At 49.9% G+C, this 24187-nt stretch overlaps 9 protein-coding genes across 9 annotated transcripts; 2 read left to right on the top strand and 7 right to left on the bottom strand.

Annotated features, from left to right (window-relative positions):
• Positions 1-28: 28 nt before the first annotated feature.
• MIND_00077900 (Phosphatidate cytidylyltransferase) lies at positions 29-3276 on the bottom strand (the record flags this gene model as incomplete). The annotated part of the gene is made up of 13 exons (XM_037357738.1): positions 3082-3276; positions 2897-3027; positions 2753-2843; positions 2625-2702; positions 2546-2573; positions 2460-2491; positions 2210-2400; positions 1403-1878; positions 1167-1350; positions 907-1029; positions 502-853; positions 262-452; positions 29-209 (listed from the first exon to the last, which is right to left on the bottom strand). The coding sequence occupies exons 1-13, from the start codon at positions 3166-3168 to the stop codon at positions 29-31; spliced, it is 2145 nt and encodes a 714-aa protein (XP_037225648.1). The 5' UTR covers positions 3169-3276.
• A 102-nt stretch (positions 3277-3378) lies between these two features.
• MIND_00077800 (uncharacterized protein) lies at positions 3379-4681 on the bottom strand (the record flags this gene model as incomplete). Its single annotated transcript, XM_037357737.1, has 5 exons — positions 3379-3551; positions 3605-3917; positions 3962-4254; positions 4304-4396; positions 4447-4681. 5 exons carry the CDS (start codon positions 4679-4681, stop codon positions 3379-3381), a joined length of 1107 nt encoding a protein of 368 aa, XP_037225647.1.
• A 4255-nt stretch (positions 4682-8936) lies between these two features.
• On the bottom strand, positions 8937-10233 carry MIND_00077700 (BTB domain-containing protein; the record flags this gene model as incomplete). The annotated part of the gene is made up of 3 exons (XM_037357736.1): positions 8937-9371; positions 9420-9447; positions 9500-10233. The coding sequence occupies 3 exons, from the start codon at positions 10231-10233 to the stop codon at positions 8937-8939; spliced, it is 1197 nt and encodes a 398-aa protein (XP_037225646.1).
• A 176-nt stretch (positions 10234-10409) lies between these two features.
• MIND_00077600 (uncharacterized protein) lies at positions 10410-11079 on the bottom strand (the record flags this gene model as incomplete). Its single annotated transcript, XM_037357735.1, has 2 exons — positions 10410-10754; positions 10804-11079. 2 exons carry the CDS (start codon positions 11077-11079, stop codon positions 10410-10412), a joined length of 621 nt encoding a protein of 206 aa, XP_037225645.1.
• Positions 11080-11166: 87 nt separating this feature from the next.
• MIND_00077500 (DUF2786 domain-containing protein) lies at positions 11167-12956 on the top strand (the record flags this gene model as incomplete). Its single annotated transcript, XM_037357734.1, has 9 exons — positions 11167-11283; positions 11334-11529; positions 11574-11676; positions 11729-11855; positions 11909-11951; positions 12001-12044; positions 12089-12153; positions 12198-12223; positions 12271-12956. Exons 1-9 carry the CDS (start codon positions 11179-11181, stop codon positions 12954-12956), a joined length of 1395 nt encoding a protein of 464 aa, XP_037225644.1. The 5' UTR covers positions 11167-11178.
• Positions 12957-13044: 88 nt separating this feature from the next.
• Positions 13045-14908, bottom strand: MIND_00077400 (uncharacterized protein; the record flags this gene model as incomplete). The annotated part of the gene is made up of 14 exons (XM_037357733.1): positions 13045-13199; positions 13296-13410; positions 13458-13508; positions 13552-13565; positions 13612-13642; positions 13693-13708; positions 13757-13893; positions 13942-14064; positions 14114-14137; positions 14184-14330; positions 14381-14388; positions 14438-14461; positions 14509-14615; positions 14667-14908. The coding sequence occupies 14 exons, from the start codon at positions 14906-14908 to the stop codon at positions 13045-13047; spliced, it is 1194 nt and encodes a 397-aa protein (XP_037225643.1).
• Positions 14909-15077: 169 nt separating this feature from the next.
• MIND_00077300 (Hemerythrin domain-containing protein) lies at positions 15078-16671 on the top strand (the record flags this gene model as incomplete). Its single annotated transcript, XM_037357732.1, has 12 exons — positions 15078-15213; positions 15269-15285; positions 15334-15409; positions 15459-15482; positions 15534-15577; positions 15625-15736; positions 15786-15851; positions 15901-15970; positions 16010-16159; positions 16210-16228; positions 16279-16541; positions 16587-16671. 12 exons carry the CDS (start codon positions 15078-15080, stop codon positions 16669-16671), a joined length of 1062 nt encoding a protein of 353 aa, XP_037225642.1.
• Positions 16672-16696: 25 nt separating this feature from the next.
• Positions 16697-22169, bottom strand: MIND_00077200 (Lateendosome to vacuole transport-family protein; the record flags this gene model as incomplete). Its single annotated transcript, XM_037357731.1, has 8 exons — positions 16697-16960; positions 17015-17183; positions 17230-17428; positions 17473-20065; positions 20114-20314; positions 20375-21216; positions 21269-21806; positions 21852-22169. The coding sequence occupies 8 exons, from the start codon at positions 22167-22169 to the stop codon at positions 16697-16699; spliced, it is 5124 nt and encodes a 1707-aa protein (XP_037225641.1).
• A 105-nt stretch (positions 22170-22274) lies between these two features.
• MIND_00077100 (Histone deacetylase complex subunit CTI6) lies at positions 22275-24030 on the bottom strand (the record flags this gene model as incomplete). The annotated part of the gene is made up of 6 exons (XM_037357730.1): positions 22275-22870; positions 22920-23086; positions 23134-23391; positions 23444-23603; positions 23656-23707; positions 23752-24030. 6 exons carry the CDS (start codon positions 24028-24030, stop codon positions 22275-22277), a joined length of 1512 nt encoding a protein of 503 aa, XP_037225640.1.
• Positions 24031-24187: the final 157 nt, after the last annotated feature.

Genomic DNA, 24187 nt, shown 5'->3' with positions numbered 1-24187 from the left:
AATTTATTACTCAAACAAAGATAGTGCGTTATCTAGATGGGATTTTAATGCCCTGCCTGGCCAAATATCGTTGCAAATCCGCCAGCAGCACCAGTTGTTCATCGACCGTCAACCCAGTCGCAATTGTTTGTAGCACAGACCCCACTGTCACATGATACTCGCGGATGAGACTGCCATAGTAGACGTAGACAAATACTCCCATAAGGAACCTTTGAGCATTTTGTTAGGCTGGCCGTTAACCTTGGTCTGGAAAACACATACTGGCAATCCATTCGATCGGTCATCCCGCCATGTCCGGGAATGCTATGGCCGAAATCCTTGATGTTGAAAGCGCGCTTGAAGCCCGACGCAAAGAAGCCGCCAAAAGGAGCCACAAGAGACGCGAATCCAGACATAAACAGTAGGTGGAGATGATATGGCGCATATGGGATTGTGGTGATGGTTCGTCCGAGCTAACCAAGCCGGTCAATGAAAAAACGCGGGCCAAGGCGACTGACGTACTAATGTAGAGAGGAAGACGGCCATTGGCGGCCCCATTTGCCAGTCGCGCCAGACGAAAACAGGGTTGGGTTTGCATTTCACCGAACTCCAAGCACTGACTCCAAGGTCTTGAACGGGACAGATCATATAGTCGAACTGCATGAAATATGTGCCCCAAAGCACACCGAAAATCATCGTGCTCCAGAATGCGCCAATGAATCCTTCAACCGTTTTCTTCGGCGACAGCTGGATCAGTGGAGTTCGGCCAAACGTAATTCCCCACACGTAGGCGAATACGTCGTTGCAGATGACGAGCGAGGCGGGGACCCAGAACCATATTAGACCCTCGAGTATGTTATTCACAATAAAGTGGCTGCGAGAAGCGGTCAAGAAAAGTGAGACCCAACTTAATGAGTAATTCTTTACCTTGACAGGACGATTATGAGCAAGCTCATGTGGACCCAGCAGAAAAGCCCAAACTGTTGCTTCAAGAAACCCTTCTGGAGGGACATCACGAAGCCCACGAATCCGATAGTGTAAAGAGTGAAGCTGATTATTCGGTGGTTGGTAGCGAACGGAAGGAGTTGAGTGTCAGTTAAGATGATGTGCTATATCCTTTCGTCAAAACAACGACGTGGGGTGGGCGATTTCTTGCCTTGAAATAGTAGATGATACTTTCCCCATACAGGAAGTAGTTGGTCACCACAAAAAAGTACCAGTTGAGTGTCGTGCTCCATGGATCCTTGCCGTGTTTCTTGGTCTCCTCCTCAGAAGTCGTAAGCGAGAACAGAGCAGTGACTTCACGGTAAACGAGCGTCTGACATAACATGACAAGAAGTATCATGTACGTGTGGCCCATGAGCAGGAGAGCTGTAAAAAATGCTGAGCGGATGTCCAGAAGCCAAGGAGATTGCCAGCTCACCTATGAATGCTCCGATCATAATGAATGTCCATAATGTTCGTGTGAGCATATTCTGTCTCTTTTTGGTGGTCTCAGCGACCAGGGTGGGGTTTTCTACGACGACTGGTATCGGCTTGGCGACCACAGGTGAGGGCTTCGCAACTGTAGGTGTCGGGTTTGGGACTACGGGTTCAGGTAGGGGAGGGCGAAGTGTAGGAAGTGGTATTTCCACTGGCGGCAAGGGAGTAGGAGGAATTACAGGGTCGGGAATAAACTCTTCGACTTTCAGCGGCGCTTCAGGTTCTGATTTCTGAATGCCATTGGTCAAGACGGGGGGCTGAAGCGGCTCAACCTCCTCGGAAACGATATCTGGAATCAAACTGGCTGGTGCTACTGGTGGGGTCTGTGGCGGGGTTGGTTTGGCCTTTGCTTGTCGGGCAGCTTTGGCAGCTTTCTTGAGCGCTGTCTTGGTGAGCTTGGGTGGAGGCTCTTGCTCGCTGTGGAATAGACGTCATCAGCTTATAAAACGCGCAGTTGGACAAAATAAGACGCGCCTAGTGGGCTCTGATGCAACTTCAGCCTCCAATTCTTCCTCTGACTCCTCCCCAGAGTCAACAGCGAGTGAATCGAACGTCGTTTTGGACGCGAATGAGGGCCGCGACATGATCAAAGTTGTTGGCAAGTTTAGAGAATACGCAAACACGTGTCAATGCCAAGGGAATTTAATGCGACAAAGAAAACTTGCTCAGTGCGCAACTCTACTAGTCGAAAAACAGCGTGGCTACTACTTATTAACATCCTCTTCAAACTTTCTCGGTCCCGTAATACCCTTTCTTCTCGTCGTTGAAGAGAGGAACGTTCCCAATGGTGCTCATTCGTGGAAGACCTTCAGAACCTGGTTTGTACGGGTAGAAGTAGTTCGCTTCCTGGTCGGGAGCTTGTCCGATATGGCTCGGAAGATATGCCCCGAACGTAAACACTGAAACAGATTTCCCGGCAGGCAGCTGGATTCTTAGGATCTGTGGGATGAGTTCAGTTGAGGAGGGAATGCAGAGCATGCGTAACATTGGCGGCTCACAATGTTGCTGCTGAATATACCAGGAGTTTTCACTGTCCATTTCGAGCGTGGGAGGGTCCCCCCACCATCTTGTCGCTCCCACTTACGTAGCAAGGCGTTCGCCTCTTGCTGGCCCTGGACATACAAGTCAGTGGAAACCTCAGGAGCGGCAGTAGTTGAGCTCACAATATACTTCCAAATTGCCATTGGGACGAAAAACAGGAGCATGAGGCCCACGAAAACGCCGAAAGAAATACCACGGGCCTAAGAATCGTGGTTCATCCTAAGCTTTACAGATTAAGTATGGGACGCACCTCGAAGATGTGGTTTGCGACGGTATCATTGCGAGTAAGAAGGGCTTTCAGGATTATGGGGAAAAGAGCGACGGGAACGATAAAGATAGCACTGTGGGTGTACCAAGGTTAGCCTGGTGGATTATATAACAAGAAAAGACAGACCATATTCCGACAAGAAGCCAAATACGCTCAAACCAGACCTTGTTATACCGGGACGCCGTTGCAGTCAATGTTCGGAGCCGCTCAGCCCAAATTTGATCTGGGAGTTCGTCGCGAAGCTCGGGTGGTATGGGCTTTGGATGTTTGGCTGAGTTATGCTTATTTCAGGAATTGAAGGAGCGGCATACAATGGGTGGTTGGGTGGGAGAAAGGTAGAGTACCAAACTGTTGGTCGCATCGCGAGTAGCAGCAAATTGAGCAGCAGGCGCAGCCATAGTAGAAAACTGTCCCTCTGGGGGTTCAAGAGAGAGGCTTTGCGCGGCAAAGGGATCGACTCGGTCGATGAAAGGAAAGGGAGGGAAAAGAAAGTGAAGGTAAGAGAGATAGAAACGATGAGGACAGCATCGTTGATGGAGACAGGTCGGTGATCAATAATTTGCTTTTGACAACCATGCCGCCGCGAGAAAATAGACATCGACGGGCACTCAACTATTGACGAGAACAGGCAACCGGTATGTAGGCAGCGTGAAGTAAGGTCGGGAGTTGCCCCAACGGTCTCTTTGCTGGCGTACATCTACATCGCTCCACTGAACATTGAATCCTAGTTCTGCCAAATGCAACTCTGCTATTCGTGTCGCAACATCATGGATAGTTGGATCTGGCAGGAGATGACTCGATGGTGGTTACGGTCAACAGAATTAGTAGACGCACTGGTTGCCCCCAATCCGTTGAAGAAACTGAATATTCCGTCCCGAGGTGCTAGAAGAGTTGGCAGTTGCTTGAAAAAACCTCGCAGCGTCTCATAATCTTCGCTGAATGGGTCGGTATATACCATGTCGAATCCGCCTTCTGGTATGAGTTCCGTCAACCTATCCTTATTGACAAAGTCCTGCCATTTTCCCTGGAGAATTTTGACGCCTGGTTTTTCGTACCATCCACGCTCCCTCATGTGCTTGAGAACATCTGGGTGCGGCTCGATAATGACGTGTAATGAGGGTGATAGTGTTTGGAATAAGGTGTCAATCTACATTCGATCAACGTTGAGCAAATGTAGGACGAGAAGCATACGATTCCCAGGCCAAAACCGACATTGAGAACGCGCAGATTCTCTGTCTTTTTGCATTCCGCCTTCATCCTTTCCAGGGTGCGTTCCATGATGCCTTCTTCCCACCGCATCATGACACCTACCTCTTCACCATCGATGTCGACCATACAAACATCTTGTCCGAGTTGGTCCTGCTTGTAGATCAACGGTGACCCGAGAAAAGTCTCGCTTGAAGTAGCAGCAGTTTCATCGTTTGCACGCAAGATCATGACGGACTCGTTATCAGTCTTCGAAGATAACAGACCCATAAGCATCTCTGAGTCAAGGTCAGTAGATAAAAAAAGGTTGAGTTAGTCACAGTTGACCTTGGCGTATGCCCGCATCTCGCATGAGATTGTACAATTCTTCGTTGTTGAATGACAATGCGATGTCACCAGCAGTATTGCGTAGATAGTCAGCTATGTGGTTGCTGTTTGAAGACGCGTTGTTCCCAGCCCAACTGACCTACCAGCATTCCAAACCGCGCCGTTTTCAATCAGCAGCTTTGTCAGGGCTACATTCTGGGTGTAGGCGGCGGCATGTAGACAAGATATACCCTCCGATTCGTTTTGGTACCACAACGGTGCCCCGTTTGTGATCAATTGTTGGATTTTCTCCAGCGACTCTTCTCTCAAGATCGATTGAATGAGCTCTTCCCCAGAGGTCGTCATCGCGTCCAGTTCATCGTCTGAGGAGACCTCCATGGCGTTTCAAAGTCAATTTGGGCTTTCTTGCGCCGAATATAATCGGGGCAGGAGGAAGGTCGACTTACTAAGGACACGCGTATCAAACCTTGATTGGCGCCAAGCCTTGTCCTTTCATTCGTCTCTCATGCGACCAGAGGAGAAGAAGTGTTAAGAAGGAGCTAGCTCGTATTGATGTAGTGGGTTGGTCAGAGGCAGTCAATGTCTTTGCAATCAGGTGTGTAAAATTTATCCTCCTCCTCGACACGCAGTCATGTTTCACAGTATATGTCTGTAGTAAAGACATTTCAGCACATCCTCCATGAGTCCTAAGCGAGAAGAAAAGCGAAACCAGCTCACCTCACCTCTGGCTCTTTCTGAACTTGTTAAACGCGTTCCTATTGAATTTCGCCTTGCGATTGTTCTTCCTTCGTCGACTTGACTGATCACTGCTATGAAAGAAGTTGATTTCACGGTGGGACGAGGCATTCCACGGGCGATGCGGAGAAAAGATGGAGGCAGTACAGGAGAAACTGACCTTGTATTTCTGAGCAGGGGAGTTTACCACGATAGACACGTGCCTGCTCGATGAACTCGCGTTTTGGCCATCACGGGTGGAGGATTTGGCCTAGTATATAAGTGGAAAGACGCGTCGCGTCACATCTCAGATCTCAGCTATGTACCACCACCTCTCCAAGACGAAAAAACCAAAGCCAAATCCATATCTCCCAAAACTCACAGAGCTCGTTCGCCCCCCTCCACCTCCCAGCTGGACCAACGAACTGGCGCGTGTGTTTGGTTGCTTTCCCCAACAAGAACTAACCCGCTCTTCATATTCTAATAGTTGGACACGCCCCTCGTATGCTCAAGCTATTCCTTGCTGATCGCTCATTCCTAGTAGGTCTACGTGCGCGAAGGAAAAAATAACACACCTCAACCCAGCTTCCATAATGATGTTTGTCGCGCAACAACGCGCTGGATGACTACTGACAACTCTACTTCGCAGTCTCAGTCACACTCTCTTTCAACGAACCCTCTGCTTGTTCCTATCCTTCAAACCCAACCTATCGACGACGAGCTCGCTGCGCTAGAAGGAGAAGAGCTACTGCTTGCCGCCCAGAAGATTGCCGCCAGCCCGACCCCAACCCTAGCTAGCTTTGACCACGAGCTGTTCACTCCCATCTACGAAGATTCCTTCATCACCCCAACCGACGACATTTTCTCGAGTCAAGTACTATTTTCATGCTCTGACAACGTCAAAAGACCGCTCGCTGACGCAATGAATATGTGGCACCTCGAGCTTGACAAGTTGCAAGTCCCTCGTGCCCCAACCAGCCTCCACAAAGCCGACGAAACCGAATTACTCTTGCCTGAAGACCATGCTCTACATTCTCAAGACCGTAACAAGTCCTTCAACGAATCCGCCAACCCAGAAACATGGGAAGAACTTTACTATCACTCACTCCGGGAAAACCCATATCATGATCTGGTATGTCGTATCGCTTGGTAAATTGCCTACCCTTTACCATTCTTGGACCAGGACTCGGAGGGCAGGCCAGCTGAAGGCGAGGTGCGTTCTGCGCGATCTCTTGAGAATGCTTGTTGTTTTGATCTGCAAAACAGAATACGCCAACCCAGCCATCAAGCCACCGATTCCTCGATGTTTTGGCCGCCTATTTTCCGGTGCGTATTCAAGCTATCCCATCGCTTGTTTGATTGACCATCAACAGCCAACGCCTGACCAAGAGGACGTCAGCAAGATTTACCTTGATCTACAAGCACAAGTTCGTCGCCCCGCAATCGAAGGAGAAGAGGTTCCATATGAAGGGGAGGGCTCTAACTTCTCGTCCATTGTTGCGGCGAGTCCCGTTGATCCGCAGTCGCTGACGGGCAATACCCATTTGAAGGTTGTTGGCGATGTGATGTTAGAGGATGTTACGAACGCAGATAACAATGAGGTGGGTGCTTCTTACCGACCATGAGTCAACGAAAGACTGACATTGTCCAACAGGTTGAGCACCGGCTTGTGAATAGCAAAAGAGCGATCCATAGTGAAGTCAATGGCATTGCAAATAATGTATCTTAGAGTGTTTCGCAGGAAGGAAATGTAATTCAAGTGTACAACACAGAGGGTAATGATATAGTCATGTCGAAGACATTGGCGGAGGCGAAAACACCCTTATTAACCACTGCGGTTACTCCAATCGAGCACCGACCTCGAAAGCGACGGTTTGGCGTCCCCATCTAGGGTATGCAATGTGCCCTACGAGCAGAGGAATCCTCCAGCCACCACGCCGGAACCGGAGCAACCTGAGGATCCATACTCGCAAAAGCGCACGCCCGTTATTCCTTCCCGTATTGCAAAGCGGTGCGCTAGCGCGGAGAAGCAGTGGAGAACAGGTATGAAATCACAGCAGTCTTGAAGACAAAGTAGAAGGATTGGTGAAGACGCGCGAAACAGCACCGTCTCCTACTGGCTCGAGCACGCGCATGTGCCGTCAAAGACGAATCGCTCTGCAAGAGTAATGCAAGTAGGGGGGCCCATTCGTCGTTAACCTAGCCTGAAAGAAAACGAAAGGTGACGGAACAGCAAGTAGACACGGGGGAAAACTGGGGGGGGTAAGTGGCACTAATACTGATTATCAGTGGAACTCTGTCTCCTGGCCTGCGTGTACGGGATGCTAAGGGGAAGATAATGAATCATGGCAGTTCGTAATGAAAGCCAGGGAGGTACCGTAGCTTTGGACGAGAAAGGTTGGTGGGAGATGGTGGAAGACGGAAGAGTTGCGATGTGTGACTGTCTCACACCCACTCATCCGATACGCTGCCTCCGATTTTTGTATAGGACACTGCTTACATTAGCTGCGACATACAAACAAACATAGTCATCCAAGGCAGTTTCAAGCAGTACGGTAGAAGCTTAGGTAAGTAGAAGCTCTAAGTGCATGCATGGCAATTTCGCGATCACGTGCCTCTCTGCAACACGTACTGTAAAGTGATTTTCACCACTTGAACGAGCTTGTGGGCTAGTTAAGTCACAAGAGACTTGACGGACGTTAATAAGTCCTGAGTGGAGATTCTATTACCGCCAGTGTTGTTAATAAGTAGGTACTTACTACTAAAAGTAGTTGTCACTGAGCAGTCTTGAGCAAGTGTGTCGAAGTTCACAAATTCTCACCACTCGTTGGACACTAGTAGTCATAGTACACTGACATGCGTCATAAAAACGCGCCTTTGTCTAACAAGCACTGCGGTTACTACCATTCAAACAACAACTCGAAGCCTAGGAACCAGGTTCTCCAGATTCCCACGCATTACCGGAGCCCCTGAGAGCTCTTGATTGCATGCGCATCGTCCATTGTTCCTTCCCGCAAGGAGGGTCCAGCTTGGAGAAGCAGTTGAGATAAGGCACGAAATTAGACCGAGAATGACGGTGACGCAGGGGTTGGCGAAGACAGACAAAATGGCACCGTTTCCTCCTGGCTCAAGCACGCACATGTGCCGTCAAAACGAGTCGCTCTACAGGAGTGATGCAAGTCGGAAGGCCCATTTGTCGTCGGACTAGATCATAGAAATCGAGCAGCAGGGTGGAAACGAGTCAATAACCGGTGCTACACAGTCACACGACATTCTATTACATTCCGCTCCGCTGATTTTTTAATATGTGGAGCAGCGCAGGACGCGAATAAATAGACTACTCACTCCGCCAAATTGTACCATGTAGTTTGAAGAGGTTGCGAGCAACACTTACAGCTGTTTCCGAAAACCTTGAGAAATACAAAAAATTAGAAACTTTTTAAAAAATGATACCGGTGATACGTCAGACCTTTTTGGGTACGCGAGACCGCGGCTAAGCCGCCCAGGTGAGAGTCGTGAGGCGACGATCTCGGCACGAGAGCACCGGTGAACGTAGCCAGTCGACCAGCCAGCACTTGTGTGTTTGCACTTCTCTCTGGTCCTCGACGATGGTCTACCGTAGGTCAGCAAACCTGAAGTCAAAGTTGTCCATACGGATTGGACTCAAGGCGGCAAGAAGAAAAAAAAACTTTGTTGTTGTTTCGCGGGCACCATAGGGGCTTAGCCGCGGTCTCGCGTACCCAAAAAGGTCTGACGTATCACCGGTATCATTTTTTAAAAAGTTTCTAATTTTTTGTATTTCTCAAGGTTTTCGGAAACAGCTGTAATGTCAACCACATCGGGCGGGAAAGTCAAGTTGAATTTTGTTGCGCACAAGACGCGGTGCGGTGTTTGTGAAAAGTATTGACTGTAAACCTCGCTATTCGAACGAGCAATTTTTTTCCTGTGTCAGATCCCACCCTCTTCCGACGGCCCACACCACAAAGCTGACATGAAGCCGAGGCTCCAGCTCACCCGACCGCAACAACGGGTCCTGCATAATGGGCAATGTGAGCGCGAACCATGCAAAAACCCAGGCCAATCCCAGAGTTCGGCGCCATTGCGTGGAGATGGCAGTATGGCGGAAACAAAGCGCGAAGAGTGTTTCGAGACCAATAGCCAGCGGTTGGATGGAGAAAAATATGAGCGATCCACCGCTATAACCGACACGATTCAACGGGACACGTTCGCCGAGATTATGAATTAGTCCTGAAAGAACAAATGCAGTGCTGATGACCACACAGAGAGACGATAGTGAGCGCGGGGGAAGCTTGAGGACGGTGTTGGCAAGGTAGCGGCCATGAGCTGTGAGTGACTAGGCTGCTTTGAGTGAACGAACTTGTGAAGAGTGAGCTATGCTTACCCGGCGAAGAATTTGATGCCAACCCCGTCTGAAAAAAGCGGTTCCATTCGTGAGCATTCGAAAGCATAATGCAAACTCACGCCCAAAACGTTCGCACACTGGCCATGTCTTCGAGCCCCCCAAACAGCAGCGGCCAATCCCGAGGCCGAGAAATATTCAGTCCGACAGCGCCGATGCTGAGCATGATATGGGGTATAGACAGCGAAGTCACGGCAAGCGCTGCCCAACTAGCGGTACCTGCAATACGCCAGAACCAACGGGTACTAGCAAGCCCCAGTCTGGCGCAAAATGCTGGATTCCAATGCAGTTGGGCATTGACGAGATCAAATATGCAGATAGAGGCCAGTAAGAGGAGGGTTCGTTGAATAAGGAAAGTGGCTTTGGAAATTTCTGGGAGGTGTGGTCGAAGATGCCGAGGCTGGTGACCCCAACCAACACCTCTTCCGCTGGTACAGAAAACATCCAATGCCCAAGTAACGCGCTGCAAGAGTGGCTTTCTATCCAAAGAGCCTGTCGTGCGTTTCGATCGTCTTCCACTGCCGCTATCCTCCAGACGGTAGAGTTCACGTTCAATTTGCACATCAGTGAGCAGGAGTACATCAGACGCCATTAGAAGCCATACAAACCACGTCGTGCTGGTTGCATATCCCGCCTCTCCGTCATATTGAAGCCGTATGCTCAGAAGCAAAATGGGAAAGAAAAAGACGCGACGATGGCGGCGACCAGGGTTAGAGACAACAGGAGCGAGAACGCAGGCAAGAAAAATCGTGAGGTAGGCGAAAGGGAAGGGGGTCCATGTAAAGATGGCCACCATCGCTGCTTGGAGCTAGGCCGACTATATTTACGTCTTAGACCATCCTTGGGGGCAATATAGGACCACATCCGTATAGGCTTTTGAGTGAGGACACCGAAGAGGCAATGGTGGTGGTTAACTTTAAAGGAATGGGCTTGGGAAGAAAGCGGAGAATACATAGACAGTACATACACAGCTCAATCATCGTCGTGGAAAACGATTCGTGGTGCAGTGTCGACAATCTCTGGGCCCTCAAGCGGAGCAACAGTTTCCTTCTCTTCAACGGGAGCTTGCGGCCCAACTTCCTCATCGCCCTCACTATCGCTGCCTTCGCCAGGTTTACGAAATACCAGTTCTTGTCCATTGACCAGCCTCCGCTTCTTTAAAGGTGCCTCCGACGTTGACTTGTTATTGTTGCTCTCTCCCTTCCCCTTCGCCCGCTCCTTCTTCTTCTGGCGCTTAGCCCTATTCTTTGCAGTTTTTGATTCTGCGAGCGCTTCCGCCTCCTTCCGTTTCCGCTCAAACTCGGCAGTATCGGTTTCCTATAAGTATGTTGGGGAGGATCTAGGCTGGTCCAACGAAACCACGCACCTTTTGGGCCGTCTCTTCGATGAGCTTTATACGCTCGTATTCTCTCCTCCTGCTCGCCTTGTACACATGGAACTCGCCGCTACCCGCACCAGCACTAGAGCCCTGAACGTTCTTCATCATTTCACGGGCCGGGCGAATCGTCTTGTCTTGTGGAGGGGTAGGGATGAATGCAGGTTTTTGCGGATCTTTGAGCAGCTTGTCAAGCGCTGAGCGCTGCTTATCGACAGCAGTGATGGCATAGCGCGGCGTTGTTGAGGAGGAGGAAGTCGAAGCCATGGTTGGTGAGATTTAGACACTGAGTCACACGTGTGATCGTGTCTGCTGACATACTCAGGTGTCACGAGTCTTACATAACCAAATTCTCCTCAGTCCATTATGGGCAAACGACGGACTTACGACAGTGATTCCTCCTCTGACCACGATGTTTCTTCGAATTCCGAGGAGGATTACAGCGACTTTGAACGTGCCCCGAAGAAAAAGGTGGCTGCCCTTTTTCTTGCGTTGCCACACCAAACTAACGATTTCGTAAGCGGGCCAGAACGGTTAGAACGCCCAAGATCAAGACGCCCACTACACAAGCACACGTCACAATTAGAGCAACCGACACTCCGCTAGATACGGCCGACGCTCAACAGCGCGTCAGCAATATAGATGAAGCCGTGCTGGGCAGAATACGCAAGGCGCTTGCGCTTGCCGTTCATGAAGGGACGGGGGAGCAAGAAGCCCGTGCCGCCTTGAGAATGGCTACAAAGCTACTCGAACAACACAAGCAAGCTGCCCGGGCCCCCTTCGAGGAGATTTTGAACTGACAGCTCTCAGTGTTTCCCAAGCCGATGTTCTCGCCCACGAAACAGATGCCGAGAAACTACAACGGTATACAGCGTATTCGAGTCCACTGGCAACCCCGTGCTTATTCATTCTTCAGAGCTGGTCAATCAGTCGTCTCAATTAAGAGCACCATCTCTCCGGACAAGGCGGTCAGTCATTTCAGCTGGACAAATGCACTTGCAGCGGCGATGGGGACGTTCTTTGGGTGCCAATCATATAGCACGGTGAGAGAGAGAAAGATAAGGCGGTGACACGTATTAGCTCATCTCCCTGTCAGGCATTTCGTGGCGCGTTTCCAAAAATTGATTGGACGTTTTATGGTTAGTTCCATCTCTAACGGCTATGATATGGATTATTCATGCTATGTAGGGCTTGCGGAGCAGACCGTTGCCGCCGCGCATGCGTTCGAAATGGTATGGCGGTTAATCATTGCTCGTCAAGCTCACCGTTTCTTTAGTGCTACAACTTGATACTGAACTGGAGTCTGAAGCCTGAAGTCGGTAAAGGCATCAATGTCCGCAAGTAAGCTTTAGGAGTATGATTGATCAAATTTTGACTATTGCTAGCTGTTATTGCTCTGGAGTTGCGAGTGGTGTGTCCCGCGCGGTAGACCGCACCCTTCGTTGATATTGATAACAGGACTGCAAAAAATGGCTCGAGAAGACAAAGAAAAGGACAAACAACGTGCGGTGAAGAAGGAATTAGCACTTATCAAAGCACGTGAGGCAGAGGAGGCCGCTGAAGACAAGAGTCGGCTGGACCGACTCAAAGCTCCGAAGGAAGAGGAGGTGAAACCAACGCCTAGAGACCGAAAAGTCAAAGTAGAAGAAGTCGAGGATGAAGACTCGCTGAAACCCAAAGTCGAGTCAGTCACTATAGCGCAACCGGACGATAGCCATGATTATGACGACGATGACTACGGGATAGGCGCCCCTGTTTACGAAACAGTTGGTGCCGATTTCGACGCAGCTGATGATGTCAACAATCTCCTGGACTTGGATGCTGAACTGGAGAGGTCTAAAACTCGAGACCGAACCAAAAGGTCGATGCCTCCGCCTCCACCGCCTGTTATCAAAAAGGAGGAGCCAGAAGAAGAAGAGTCACCGTGGAACTCAGTCTCGCAACTTATCCAATTCCGAGAGACCAGCATAGCTATCGGGGACGACTATCTCAAGAAAGAAGGCATTAAACTGCGGAAAGGGAGAAAGCTACAACCACTAGAATTTAAAGACTCGCGGAGTTCTGCGTCGTATAACCGAGGGAGGGAAGATGCTCGCAAGATAGACGTGCGCCAGAGGCAGATCAAGGATGTCGACATGGAATGAGTGTAGATCGTTAAAATGTGTAATTAATGTACAAGTTGCGTCCTAATCAATATATACCCAAAAGAAAGTCTGTGGAAATGGTCCCGATTTAGTCTGAATCGTTGGAGGACTTTTGCCGCCGTTTATAGGTCTTTGAGCCTTCGACTCCGAATGCCTCGGCAAAGTCCGGTTGATCTCGTTGTTTGCGTGAACCACTGCAGAGGTAGAACTGCAATGATGAAAATATCTCCGCAGCAAAGTCGGCTATTGCAACTCGTCAGATGATAAGGGGGTATAGCGATTTAGTTACCAAAGTTGATGCTAGAGTATTTGTGAGTAAAAAGGAATTTGACAATGAACAGTCGACGGACCTGTCCCACAACGGACGCCACACCGAGGTTGCTGGTGTTCCTTCTTCTCGTTTGTATTCACGGAATGAGAAGGACCAGATCATTAAGGCCGAGAAGAAGATCATCTGCGCTCAGTGAGTTTTGCTGCCTCTGGGGACAGAGAGAAGTGGACCTCAATGCAGACTGCTAATGCGTTCAGCCCGTCCGCAATATTTGTCGTTGTCTAAGTCCACGTTAGTGGTGAATACTGATGCAAAAGCCCATACCCAGTATTTGGTTTCTGGAGGTGGATTAGTTGAACAGCAAGTTCTTGATTGGAGACAGACCTTTGATGACCCTGCCACTGAGAGCACTGAACTGGGAGCACATGTCGAGCACGATTGATATGCCAAAAAAGAATGACTTACGACGAACGACTGATACCTGAACTAATGTGAGGACCAAGAAGCCACGTAGATTATTAGGACGAACCATGTGAACATGACAATCAGCTTAATGGACAGAAACTTGGCGAAAGGACGGCGCCCTGCGAGTTCCTCTCTTGTCAAGCTGTAGAAGAGGAGCAGACCATAGAGCGCTATGCTGATAGACGCAAAATCGACAGCTTCCTGGACACAGATGGGTTTTAACTTGGCTGCTCCAATGTTGGAGCTCACTAGATAGACGGAAGCGAAGTGGATGTTGAAGCCTTGGGATTCGCAAAGCACATTATACGCTTGGCAGATAATACCAGCAATCGAGACGATAGGTCTCAGAATTGCATATTGGAGGACGGACCACTAGTAAGTGATGGGTTATCATGAGTGGATTGGGCTGGTGACTACTGACTTTGACAGTGTACATGAAGTAGGCCTATGCTTTGCGTTAGAAGATGCGAAAAGTGGCGTGTCGGACTCACTTTTGTGGGACGGTATCTGAAACAACAAAGAGGCATGAGTAGACGCCTTTTGTCTTTGCGTGCGATGGCATTCTCTGCTTTATGGTCCACCGCGGACTCTGCAACGTAGTCTATCAACAGGAGGAGGAATGCGGAGATAGTGAAGGCCTGTCGAGATGATGAGCATAGGGTTGTGTTGCACTTGAGCGGGTATGGACCTCATAGACTACAGCGCAGTGTGAGTTTGAGTGTTATGAGCCCCTGTGTTTGCTCACCAACTTCGACCAAGGAGTAGTAGGCTATCACCAGCATAAGGAATCATCAAGTTTGATCAAATAAAACGCACTATAGTCTCTGAAAAAACGATAACTTAAGAAGGAGATGACGGCGTAGACTGGAGGCATATAAAGAATGCGGAGGATTTGGCGCTGTTGCTTCGGATTGGTATAATTTCTAGGAGGGTATTAAGCTCTTGCTTGACCCTATTTTGGCTTCCACCCGCACCGACAGTGGAGGAGGACAGAAACAACAGATATTATGACCGTGACCGCTGCGCAGCCGCCAGCGACCGCCCAACCTATACGGTGAGGATCCCAGTTTAGAGTCCCTGCACTCCAGAAGCTTGATTGGTCAACTTCGAGCGTGTTGTCGGAGGGACATGTTTGCGGCATCACGTTGGCCGGTGAGGAGAAGGAGGAGCCACTTAGGATGACGTAATCTGAGCGCCGTTCAACTGCAAACCACATCCGCAATTTCTTTGTTTGAGCAGCGTCACCTCGGTTGCAACTTCATTTTCTGCCCAACTCGTCCTCCAGGGTCTAGGTTATGTTTTGTCAGCCGCGTAAAGTGGTCCTACGTGAAGATGCTCACTTTATTCCGTTGTGCGATTCAGCGCGGTGATCCGCTAGGGGGTATATGAACTTTCGACTTGCTACCGTCCAACTTCGCAGACGACTATTCACCATGACCTCCCAGGCCGACCGCGATGAACAGAAATGGAACCACATCAGCGAGACTATGCTCACTTATCACAACTACTTCAAAGGAGAATGTGCTTGTCGTCGTTTGCTCGCCAAGAGCCTGTATCTGACCGTTTTTTTCCCTAGTTAACAATTTATACGAGGTACGCCTCTACCAATATTGAGGCTCTGCATCCTCAAAAGATTCTCAGCTCGCCGATGGATCCTGGACGAAGCGTGGAATGAGTCTCTCCCTATACCTCGACAAGGCTCGTCAACTTAACCAGCGTACCGGTTTTACTCCCGCTTTTGAACAACTAGTCTGATGCTTTTCAAGACCTCACCATGCACCACACCATTGGTTTGTCTTCTATCTCATGTCCGTCATCAGGAATCAAGATACCTTCTCTAGAGGAGCGCCACATCTTCCCCATCCTGGCAACAAAAATGCCCCAAGTAGTGCTATTTTCGTCTCTTCAGTTCCAGGCGCTAATCGACTCTAGTTCTCGACCGAGACAGACGACGGTCATCTAGAGTCACATAGAGGTATCCACCAAGGATTAGACCAGCTCGCAACGCTGGTATCAAAATTCAAGAAGGAGCCAAGCACATATTGTTAGTCAACCGTCAGGTTTCTCTGGAATTCTCACACACGTACCACTAGCACCCGATGAAATGCGAGCATGCTTGGACGGTTTCAGAGAGGTCCTCTTCAGGCACCTCGACCAAGGCAAGTTGACATCAAGATTCAGCGGCACGTGCCTGACGACGAGCTACAGAAGTCAGCGATCTACAAGGAGAAAACATGAAGAAATACTGGACATTGAAGGAACTAGATCTGATTCCGATGTAGATTAATCGTGCCTACTCAATCATATCCCATGGCAGTGCCTGGGTATCAATCATGACTTTGCCTTCAACCGCTACGACGTCCGTCGAGACTTTGCCGTTATATGAGCAAGAAATAGACAAGAGGCGCTCATTGGAAGATGCGGCAACCCCACTTCCCGATGGTTGGTTTTGCAAATATGACGAACAGTGCGTTCACCTTGAGTTTCTGGGTTCAAAACTCAACTCAAGTTGTACAGCTCGAAACATCACTACTATGTCGATGGTCGTTGTCGGATTCGTTGCTTATACTGACACGCCTGATGCAGGTCGACATGAATAGTTCACCACCGCGTTCTGTGTGGCAGCACCCGCGTCATGACCCGCCGCCTCCACCCCCTTCCATCAAACCAGCTCGGAAAGGATTTTTCGGAAAGCTCAGGAATAAAATTCAAGAGATGGAAGCCGAGTCTGCGCAGCAGGAAGCCCAGAAGAAGGAGCAACTTCTTGAGCGATACGCGAAAAGACGAGAACAAGTCATTGCAGGATTAGCCACAACTCCCACCACGTTTGGTGGTCATGAATATGTTGGGTAAGAGCACGAGAACTAGCAGAACACAACACTGAGATCCATTAGTCCGCCAGAGTCGCCATATGGGGGGAAGTATTGTGCCCTTATGCCTCAGAGAGTCGACGACAATATGGCCGGCTGGTTAGGTTAACTCTGCTTGTTAGCGTACACACTAGTCATACATCTTCCTTCCAGGGTATTCGAAGTGATCCAATGTCATAAACAGGCTCTGTGCTCTCGGGCTGGGGCATAGCGATCATAACAGCGAGAGAAAGGCCTTCGGTAACGTTCGTTTTCCGTCTCCGGTCATCTGAGAGTTTTCTTCCCAATAAGGACGCTGGAAGAGGATTTGGCCAGCGACGACGCGGTATTTGCTGCTCGCTGTCCGTCTTCTCGATTTCCTCGACTACTTCTCGTCGAATATACGAGGCTGAAAGGGGCTAACAATAACAGCTTGAGCATCAAACACACACATCCAAAACGCGCTCACGCACCATTACATTGCTCCATCTCGGTTTCGAGGCGTCAAGGTAGCGAGGTTCCCACATCTCAGGTTCCGTTTGCGGTATTTGGTTTGCATCGTCAGGTCCGTAAAGCGCAAAGTCGCGCATCATCCGTAATCTCCTTCTTCGAGCGAGTAGGCCAAGCGAGAGAAAGACAAATCTGATACTTGGGTTAGATATTTCCGAGGCAAATGAAGAGGTCGCACAGAAATAAGATGAAGGCTATCAGGAACGCAACAAAATAATTGGAGGCTGCCGTAAATTCGTTTGTTGGAGAGCTTGTCGAGCTGGCAGGGAGCGAGTCTGAGGCAACTGCAGAGCCCTCCAGTTGCGCCGACATGACTCTCAGAGCAGGACCGGCCAACCACCACTGAAGTCGTGGATGTGGAGGGAAAGGAAACTCGGCTTACGTAATAGACTCGTCATCAGAAATGGCTAAAATTATGCACACGACATATGGTAAATCCTGCCTGTCCGTGAAACTATTATCTCGGTGACACCCTCTCCACCATGCAGCAGCTTCCCGCATACTACACAGTTGAAGCCAACTGGTGCCCAACCCCGAGCCCGTTCTCTTGTTGCCTCAGCAATCGTGTCAAACAAATCTCGGTCGACTAGCTTCTTGGAAATTGCCAACATATCACCGTCAGATCGATACGACTCGAGCATACCGGCGAGAATGGTACGAAACTCAGTGTATTGGGCTCCGGTTGATGCATCTGTCGCTGAGGTTACGAGTCGCTTGAATAATCGAGGGAATGACACAGCTCGTGTTGAGCTGATCGACACCAGAGCGCCAAAAGTACTCTGGACAAGGAATCTCAAGGCAGAAAGCGTGTCGTCGAGTAGCTTGTTTTGGCCAGAAGGTAGGTCAGCAGCACATGCCGAAACGCTTTGCACGCTATTGATTTGACTGTTGAGGAGCTGGAACCAAATATCTTCTAGCGGTACCTCTGTCGCTGACACGCCTTGCGAACGCTCCAAGCAGATGTCCACGCCGACTTGCCCTAAGGCTTGTAGAGCCTCGATATCGTTTCGTAGAGTGGGTCTTGTAGCGTCACTCGAGAAGGCCTCGACAAGTCGCAGAGTCAACTGTTTCTCAAAAGAGTCGGCTTTGGCCAGTGCTTCGCGTGGATTTTCGCGATGGTTCAATGCCCATACGGCAGCCTCGTAGACTTCATTCTTCTCGCACAACTCGATAACTTCTGGCCAATCCAGGAGATCCGTGGGAAAGTATTGCAGAACTTGTGTGACTTCTCGTGGATTATACCGGCATTGCAATGATACATACAACTGCCGTAGAGCTTTTGGCGGCTTTAGCGAAGGCCCGCTGGAGTGTTGATCGTCCTCCGAGGCAGCCGGTGGACCGAGAAGGTGCCGCAGGTATACGAATCGCTCTCGGTCACCCTCTTCTCCAAACCCATTCAAGGCAACCTCGTGGAGATCTGGTGCATACTTGTCTATTAAGCTGGCAGTACTAGTCAGGCTGATGTCCAGGAGCTGTTGCAGAGCGGCCGCGATGGTGGCCGTGATTTCCGGGGGAAGCGTCCCATTGTTTGTCTTCGATGAGTTGTCAAGAACATCCTCGACGTTGCGGAATACCTCAGTCGGCAACAGATCACGGTCGTCGAAGTAAGTCGAGAGTAACGGGACCCATTGATGCTCTTGTCTGTACCAAGTTCGGAGGATTCGATAAAAACCTGCTGACTCAAACAAGTTAACGATGCGATCACTTTCGTGAGGGTTGTAAACGGAGAGTAGATATTCAGCAGCAAGCTGTCTATCCTCACGAGTCTCCAAGTCAGGATCTTCTGCAAGGCGGAGGAGAATCCCGTGCAATAAGCTCGGTTGCAACGCTTGGAGGAATTGAGGGTACTTGGGGACATTGCGAGCGACAAATATGTTGGTAAAACTGACGTCAGACGGGTGAAGATTTCCTGATGATACGATTTCGAGGAGGATGCGAACGATCACCAGACGACTGATGCCCTTGTCATCGTTCAGATATGAGTCCTCGAACGCAATATCAACCGAGTGTAAGAACGACTCGGCATCGAAGCGGAGTAATAAGCGGGCATATGGATACGTCGGTTCCACGGCGCCCTCCTCGTCGCAGGTCAAAACAAGCGTACCACCTTGGCCCGGGGGCCACATACTGGAACGACCAAAGAACAGAAAGGTGTAGACATCCTTTTTAGCTTGCTGAGCTTCTTCATCAGGAAGAGGCTCCTCGCTCGGATAAGACAAGCCCGAAAGACAGTTTGCCAGGTAAGGGTATATTTTGTATGCGTCGAGAATCATCGATTCCATTGGGTGACCTTCTGGTAGAGGTTCGGGATTGGCCTTCCGGTACTGCTGAACGCGACGGATCAGACCGAGTAAAGCAACAATAGGGGCAACGTAATCCCGGAGAGCACGTGTGTGGACGTAGATAAGTGCATCGTAGAGATGGTGGGTTTCGCAGAGATGGATCGCCTGATTAATATCCAGACAGCTAGGGTCAATATGCCATATGACGCGTTCAACGAGGTCTGGACGTCCATCTCGGTCGTGCAAAGCGACTAATCGTTGCGTTATGCGAGGGGGTACGAGTCGAATTTCACTTGATAGCACGAATGTCTCCAGTTGCAGCAGAAATATTCGAGTAATTCCAGCGTCCTCGTATTGTTGGAAGAGATCCTCGAATAAGAAATCAAAGTCGTCGAGGACGATGCATGCTCGTGCGCAGGAGGCAACAAGGCCTTCAAACAGTGCACTTCGATCGACGCCGCGGCCATCAGAGGTCACGTGGGTGTCATCGGTCATGCGATCTTCAGAAAACGCGTAACGGGACGACGCGGTCATCAGGTCTCGCATTTTTTGACCGACAACGTCTTTACGCGCTTGGAGATCATCCGGAAGTCCATTGGAGTTTCCGGGAGCGTCTCCAACATAATATGAACGCGCAAGATCAATAGCGCTCAAAAAGTCGCCGTCTTCGACAAACGCCAATATTCGATCAGCCCATGTTAATAAAGTACCGGCTTGAACGGATTCTCTACCCTAAGAGGACTCAGCTTATGCTCGAAGGCAACTGGGAACATAGCTCACCAATAAGAATATCTTGCCTTTGTACACTCGGATACTGTGAGCCACATCACCAACTGAGTCGGCGTAGGCGATTGAGCCATTGACAGTGGCGCCAAGAGTGGACGAAACGAGACTAAGACCATCGAAGGGGACATCCTCGACGAGCTTTGACTGCCGAATGTCATACACATTCAGTGTTGTTGTGCCTAAAATGACCACTTGCTAAAAAAGTATCAATTCATCTCTCTGTAGCTTCTGCATATCGAAAGCAAACGAACCCACATTGGCATTTAACCACTGAAGCGCGAGTATGTCTTCTGGAGCCACCCATTTCCCTGCTACCTCGTATCGAATGCGACCAACCTCTACCTCATTTGTTTTCCCCGTCCGGGAGTTGCGGACGAGCTGTTTTGATCTCATCTCTGAAACCCGAATCAGATGCATTGTGTTGCCCCATGCATATGCGAGAATGGGAGAATTCGATTCGGGGGATGGCTTTGAAGAGACACCATTGGCCAAACCCGCATTGTTACTGCTAGGAAACCACGCAAGCGTGCCTTTTAACCTTGACTTGGCCGAGGTAGTATCGAGTGAGCATTTGAACCATGTTTTTGGGGTGGGTTTTAGTCCAACTACCACAAGTTTCGTCGGCGTCAGCAGTGCAACAAGATTGTAAGAGTCGGTCGGGTGAACTGCGACTCCCAGTGGTAATGGCATCATTGCCAACAGGGTATAACGTGTTTTTCGGCCACGACGAGAAGCGGCAGGGGTATTGTCAGAGGACTGACTATCAGGATATTTTCCCAGGATGCGTAATATGTCGGATGCTTCTACGAATAGCACTTTTCCAAGACTATGGTAGAAGGCTAGACCATGCTCATCTGCGGAGACCAACGCGGTGTGTCGTCCAGCAACGAATCCAATGCTGACGATGCGGGAACCCCGAAGGTGGCCTTCTTGTCGGCCAGAGCCAACAACAGCAAGTGTTGTTGGGGCAACGGTTCGTGCAGGCACAGTGGGTGTTTTGAGATCGAATAATTGGATATGTCCAGAGCTATGGCCAGAGGCAACATAGGTGTGGTCGTGCGAGAGGGCAAGAGCAGTGACTGCGCCGATGGTTTTACCTACCATGAATTAAAGGTGAGATTTTGGAAACAGACACGGAAATCCACATACCAGTTGCTTCGTTCCCGCAAACGCACTTGAGCGATTGTTTGAAATCGTAGACACAAACCATGCCGCTGTCCGTTCCAATGCATATAAGGCCGTTTGCCGCAAGGACAGTAGGAGTTCCTAGTGAGGGCGGCCCTAGAAGCGAAGAGGCCTTGCCTGTTGCTTTGGGTGGATACATATGGAGCGTGATATTCCGCAGCTGGGCCCATCGAAAAACTTCGCGTTCTTTTGTTTTTCCTGGCCGTGACATGAATATGTCGCTCGAAGTTGGGGTATGAAGGTTGGATGGGGAGGACACGCGGGAAATGGCAGAGAAATGGGAAGGGGAAGGTGACGCGTCGAAGAAATGAGAGCCAACGGATCCTATACTTGCGGATGAGACTGGTCGGGAGCCAGGTGTGTAGGAGCGTAAACGGGAAACATTTGGATGTAGAAATGGCCGTGCAAGAGGTCTTGACGGTGAATTTGCGAAACTAGGCGAATCAACCCGCGGTGGCGTTAATAGTCCTGCGGAGGAGACTGAAGTAGAAGGGACATAGTCCTAGAGTAATTAATTAGGAATACTGACACAGAATTCAGGACGCACAAGTGGTTCATCTTCTTCGTCATTGTGAATGATCAGCGACCTTTCGACCTCGTGTACTTCCTCTTCTTCTGGATCATGGTCCGAGCCCAAAGCATCCCTAAGTTGGTCTCGATATGCAAAGGAAGTGTCTGGCGCATCATCTCCCGCGTAAACGAATGCTTCATCGTCGGATTCATCTTGGTCAGTGTTGTCGTTTTCTCCGCCCAAAATATTCTCCAGGTGCGTAGAGTAGTCGCCTGGAAGGTCTTCTTCGTCTTCGACGTGGTTCCCATTTAACGTGGTCACATCCTCGTCGTCAAAGTCTGGCGGCAAGGCCATTTGATGTGCGTCACACCCAATTTTGGAAGGAGAAGAGGCAGATTATAAAATACAGATACTCTGGTACACCTACACAAGAGAGTCAAAAAAAAAACTACAATAGCATCAATAAGCCTCCTGGAACCTAATAAGATCCTCCATTAACCCCTCCATTTGCTTCACCGCGAATATAGCCTGTCTGTCCTCGCATTTGGGAATGACGAGCTCTGGTATGTCTTCATCCGGATTTTCCGCTCGGATTGCGATGTCTCTGGCTAGCTCTTCCTGCAAAGCAGCTTCTAACGCTTGTCGTCGTTTATTACGTTCCGATGCGCTGGCCTGCTCTCTTCCCACCCACTCCACAAGAGCTCTGACACGTTTATTCATGTCACCGACACTCATCCGTTTGCTCGGCCATTTGACCTTCAAAACCTCTTGTCGTTCTTCGCTTTCCCCGCGACTAGCGGAGGCTGAAGGGCCCCCACTGATGACTTGGGGTTGTTGTGGGACGCCAGAGGGGAGGATCGGTTCAAGGTGTGAAAGATAATCCGGAAGATTCCAGGAGGTATGCATTTGTTGTTGCGAGACAGCGTAAGCATGTGAGTTGCGATAAGCCGTATTGTTTGATGCTGAATGGCCGTTTGTGACGGAAACTGGTGGTGCAGCAGCGCGTTTGCTACCCTTGGCACGAGCGCCGCCACGTTTCGGCGGTGCGGGAACAGCTGTATGTCTATGTCAGCACAGTGACAAACTGTGACGATGACAACTAACCTTGCTCTCCGTCGACTATCTTTCGGCCACCACCCCTTCGTCGAGCCCCAGATTTATTGGCGGCTTTGGGTGGCGGTGGCGGTGGAGGTGATTCTTCTCGAGGGGCTACTGAGGCCACCCGTTGCTCGGATGCGCTGGAGGCTGATCTGGTGCGTTTTTTGGGTGGTCTATATTCATCAGTACAATAAAAGGAAAGCTTGCCAATGAAACTCACGCCTCTTCTTCGTTTCGTTTGCGCTTTTTGCGATTCGGTGGTCCATCAGCTTCCAACTCAACAGTGGGTTCTTGGCCTGCCGCATTCGCTTCAGCAGCTGTTGTTTCAAGGATTTCCTTGATATTCTCGTCAAAGGCAGCGTCTCGGCTGTTCATGGTATTGCGCCGCTTTGAGGGTTGTTTGAGCAGGGAGGGAGAATGGGACCGCGATTGGCGTTGACCATTGGCAGACGAGTGGCGCGGTCTCCTTCGAGATTTTCTGCTTTTCTTGGTTAGATTTGAGCAGAATAGTGAATGGGTAATCAACGCACCTGAGAGACTCTGTATGGAGTTCGGGACGACATTGCTCGCAATAATAGTCATCGTCATGAAGCTGAGATTCCGAGTCGTAACCCATGCAAAGCCCATGTTGCCAGACCTTGCATGTCTCGCATTGGACCATGAATTCCCCCGCGTCAGGATCGTCCTCCCCTTATCACGCTCGTCAGCATCACACACACACACCAAGTTGGGCAACACTCACTTCCACAAATACAACGCGTAACTCCTCCATTGTCTTCATCTTCTGGTTGCGCCTGTGGCAAAATCAGCCTCAGGAAAGTCGTTGCTCACAACATACCACAGAATCGTCGGCTGGGTCGGAACGAGGCGGATTTTTTTCCTTGGTCTTTCGCTTTGGAGCCTTTAAGGTTGAGCTGGTGGATGCACGTCCATTGGAAGTCGAGCTGGTGGAGGATACAATGGAAGGGTCTTGGGTATCGACGGTGGGGTCAATGTCTTCTTGCTTCATTCGCTTTCCTCGAGGTGGGGGCCGGTCCGAGTCGGGAGACTTGGACATTACTGGTGGAGAAGGGAATGGCTTCGAACGGCGACGGGAAGTAGGTGAAGGGGGGCTCATCGCGAACACTTGGGTAAAAAGCGAGGGAGAGCAAGTGTGTGTGACAACCTCTTGTTATGCCTCTGACCAACTTTCACCGGCACCATTGACCCCAAGCCTGTTTTTATCGAATCCTTCATTGCGGATAAACAGAGCCGACCGTGTGTAACCCTTGCCA

The sequence above is a fragment of the Mycena indigotica genome (genome assembly GCF_014461135.1).
Source record: "Mycena indigotica strain 171206Taipei chromosome Unknown Mind.scaff0001, whole genome shotgun sequence".
Lineage (NCBI taxonomy): Eukaryota > Fungi > Basidiomycota > Agaricomycetes > Agaricales > Mycenaceae > Mycena > Mycena indigotica.
Note: the sequence above shows the minus strand (reverse complement) of the source record. Positions and strands in the feature narration are given on the sequence as shown.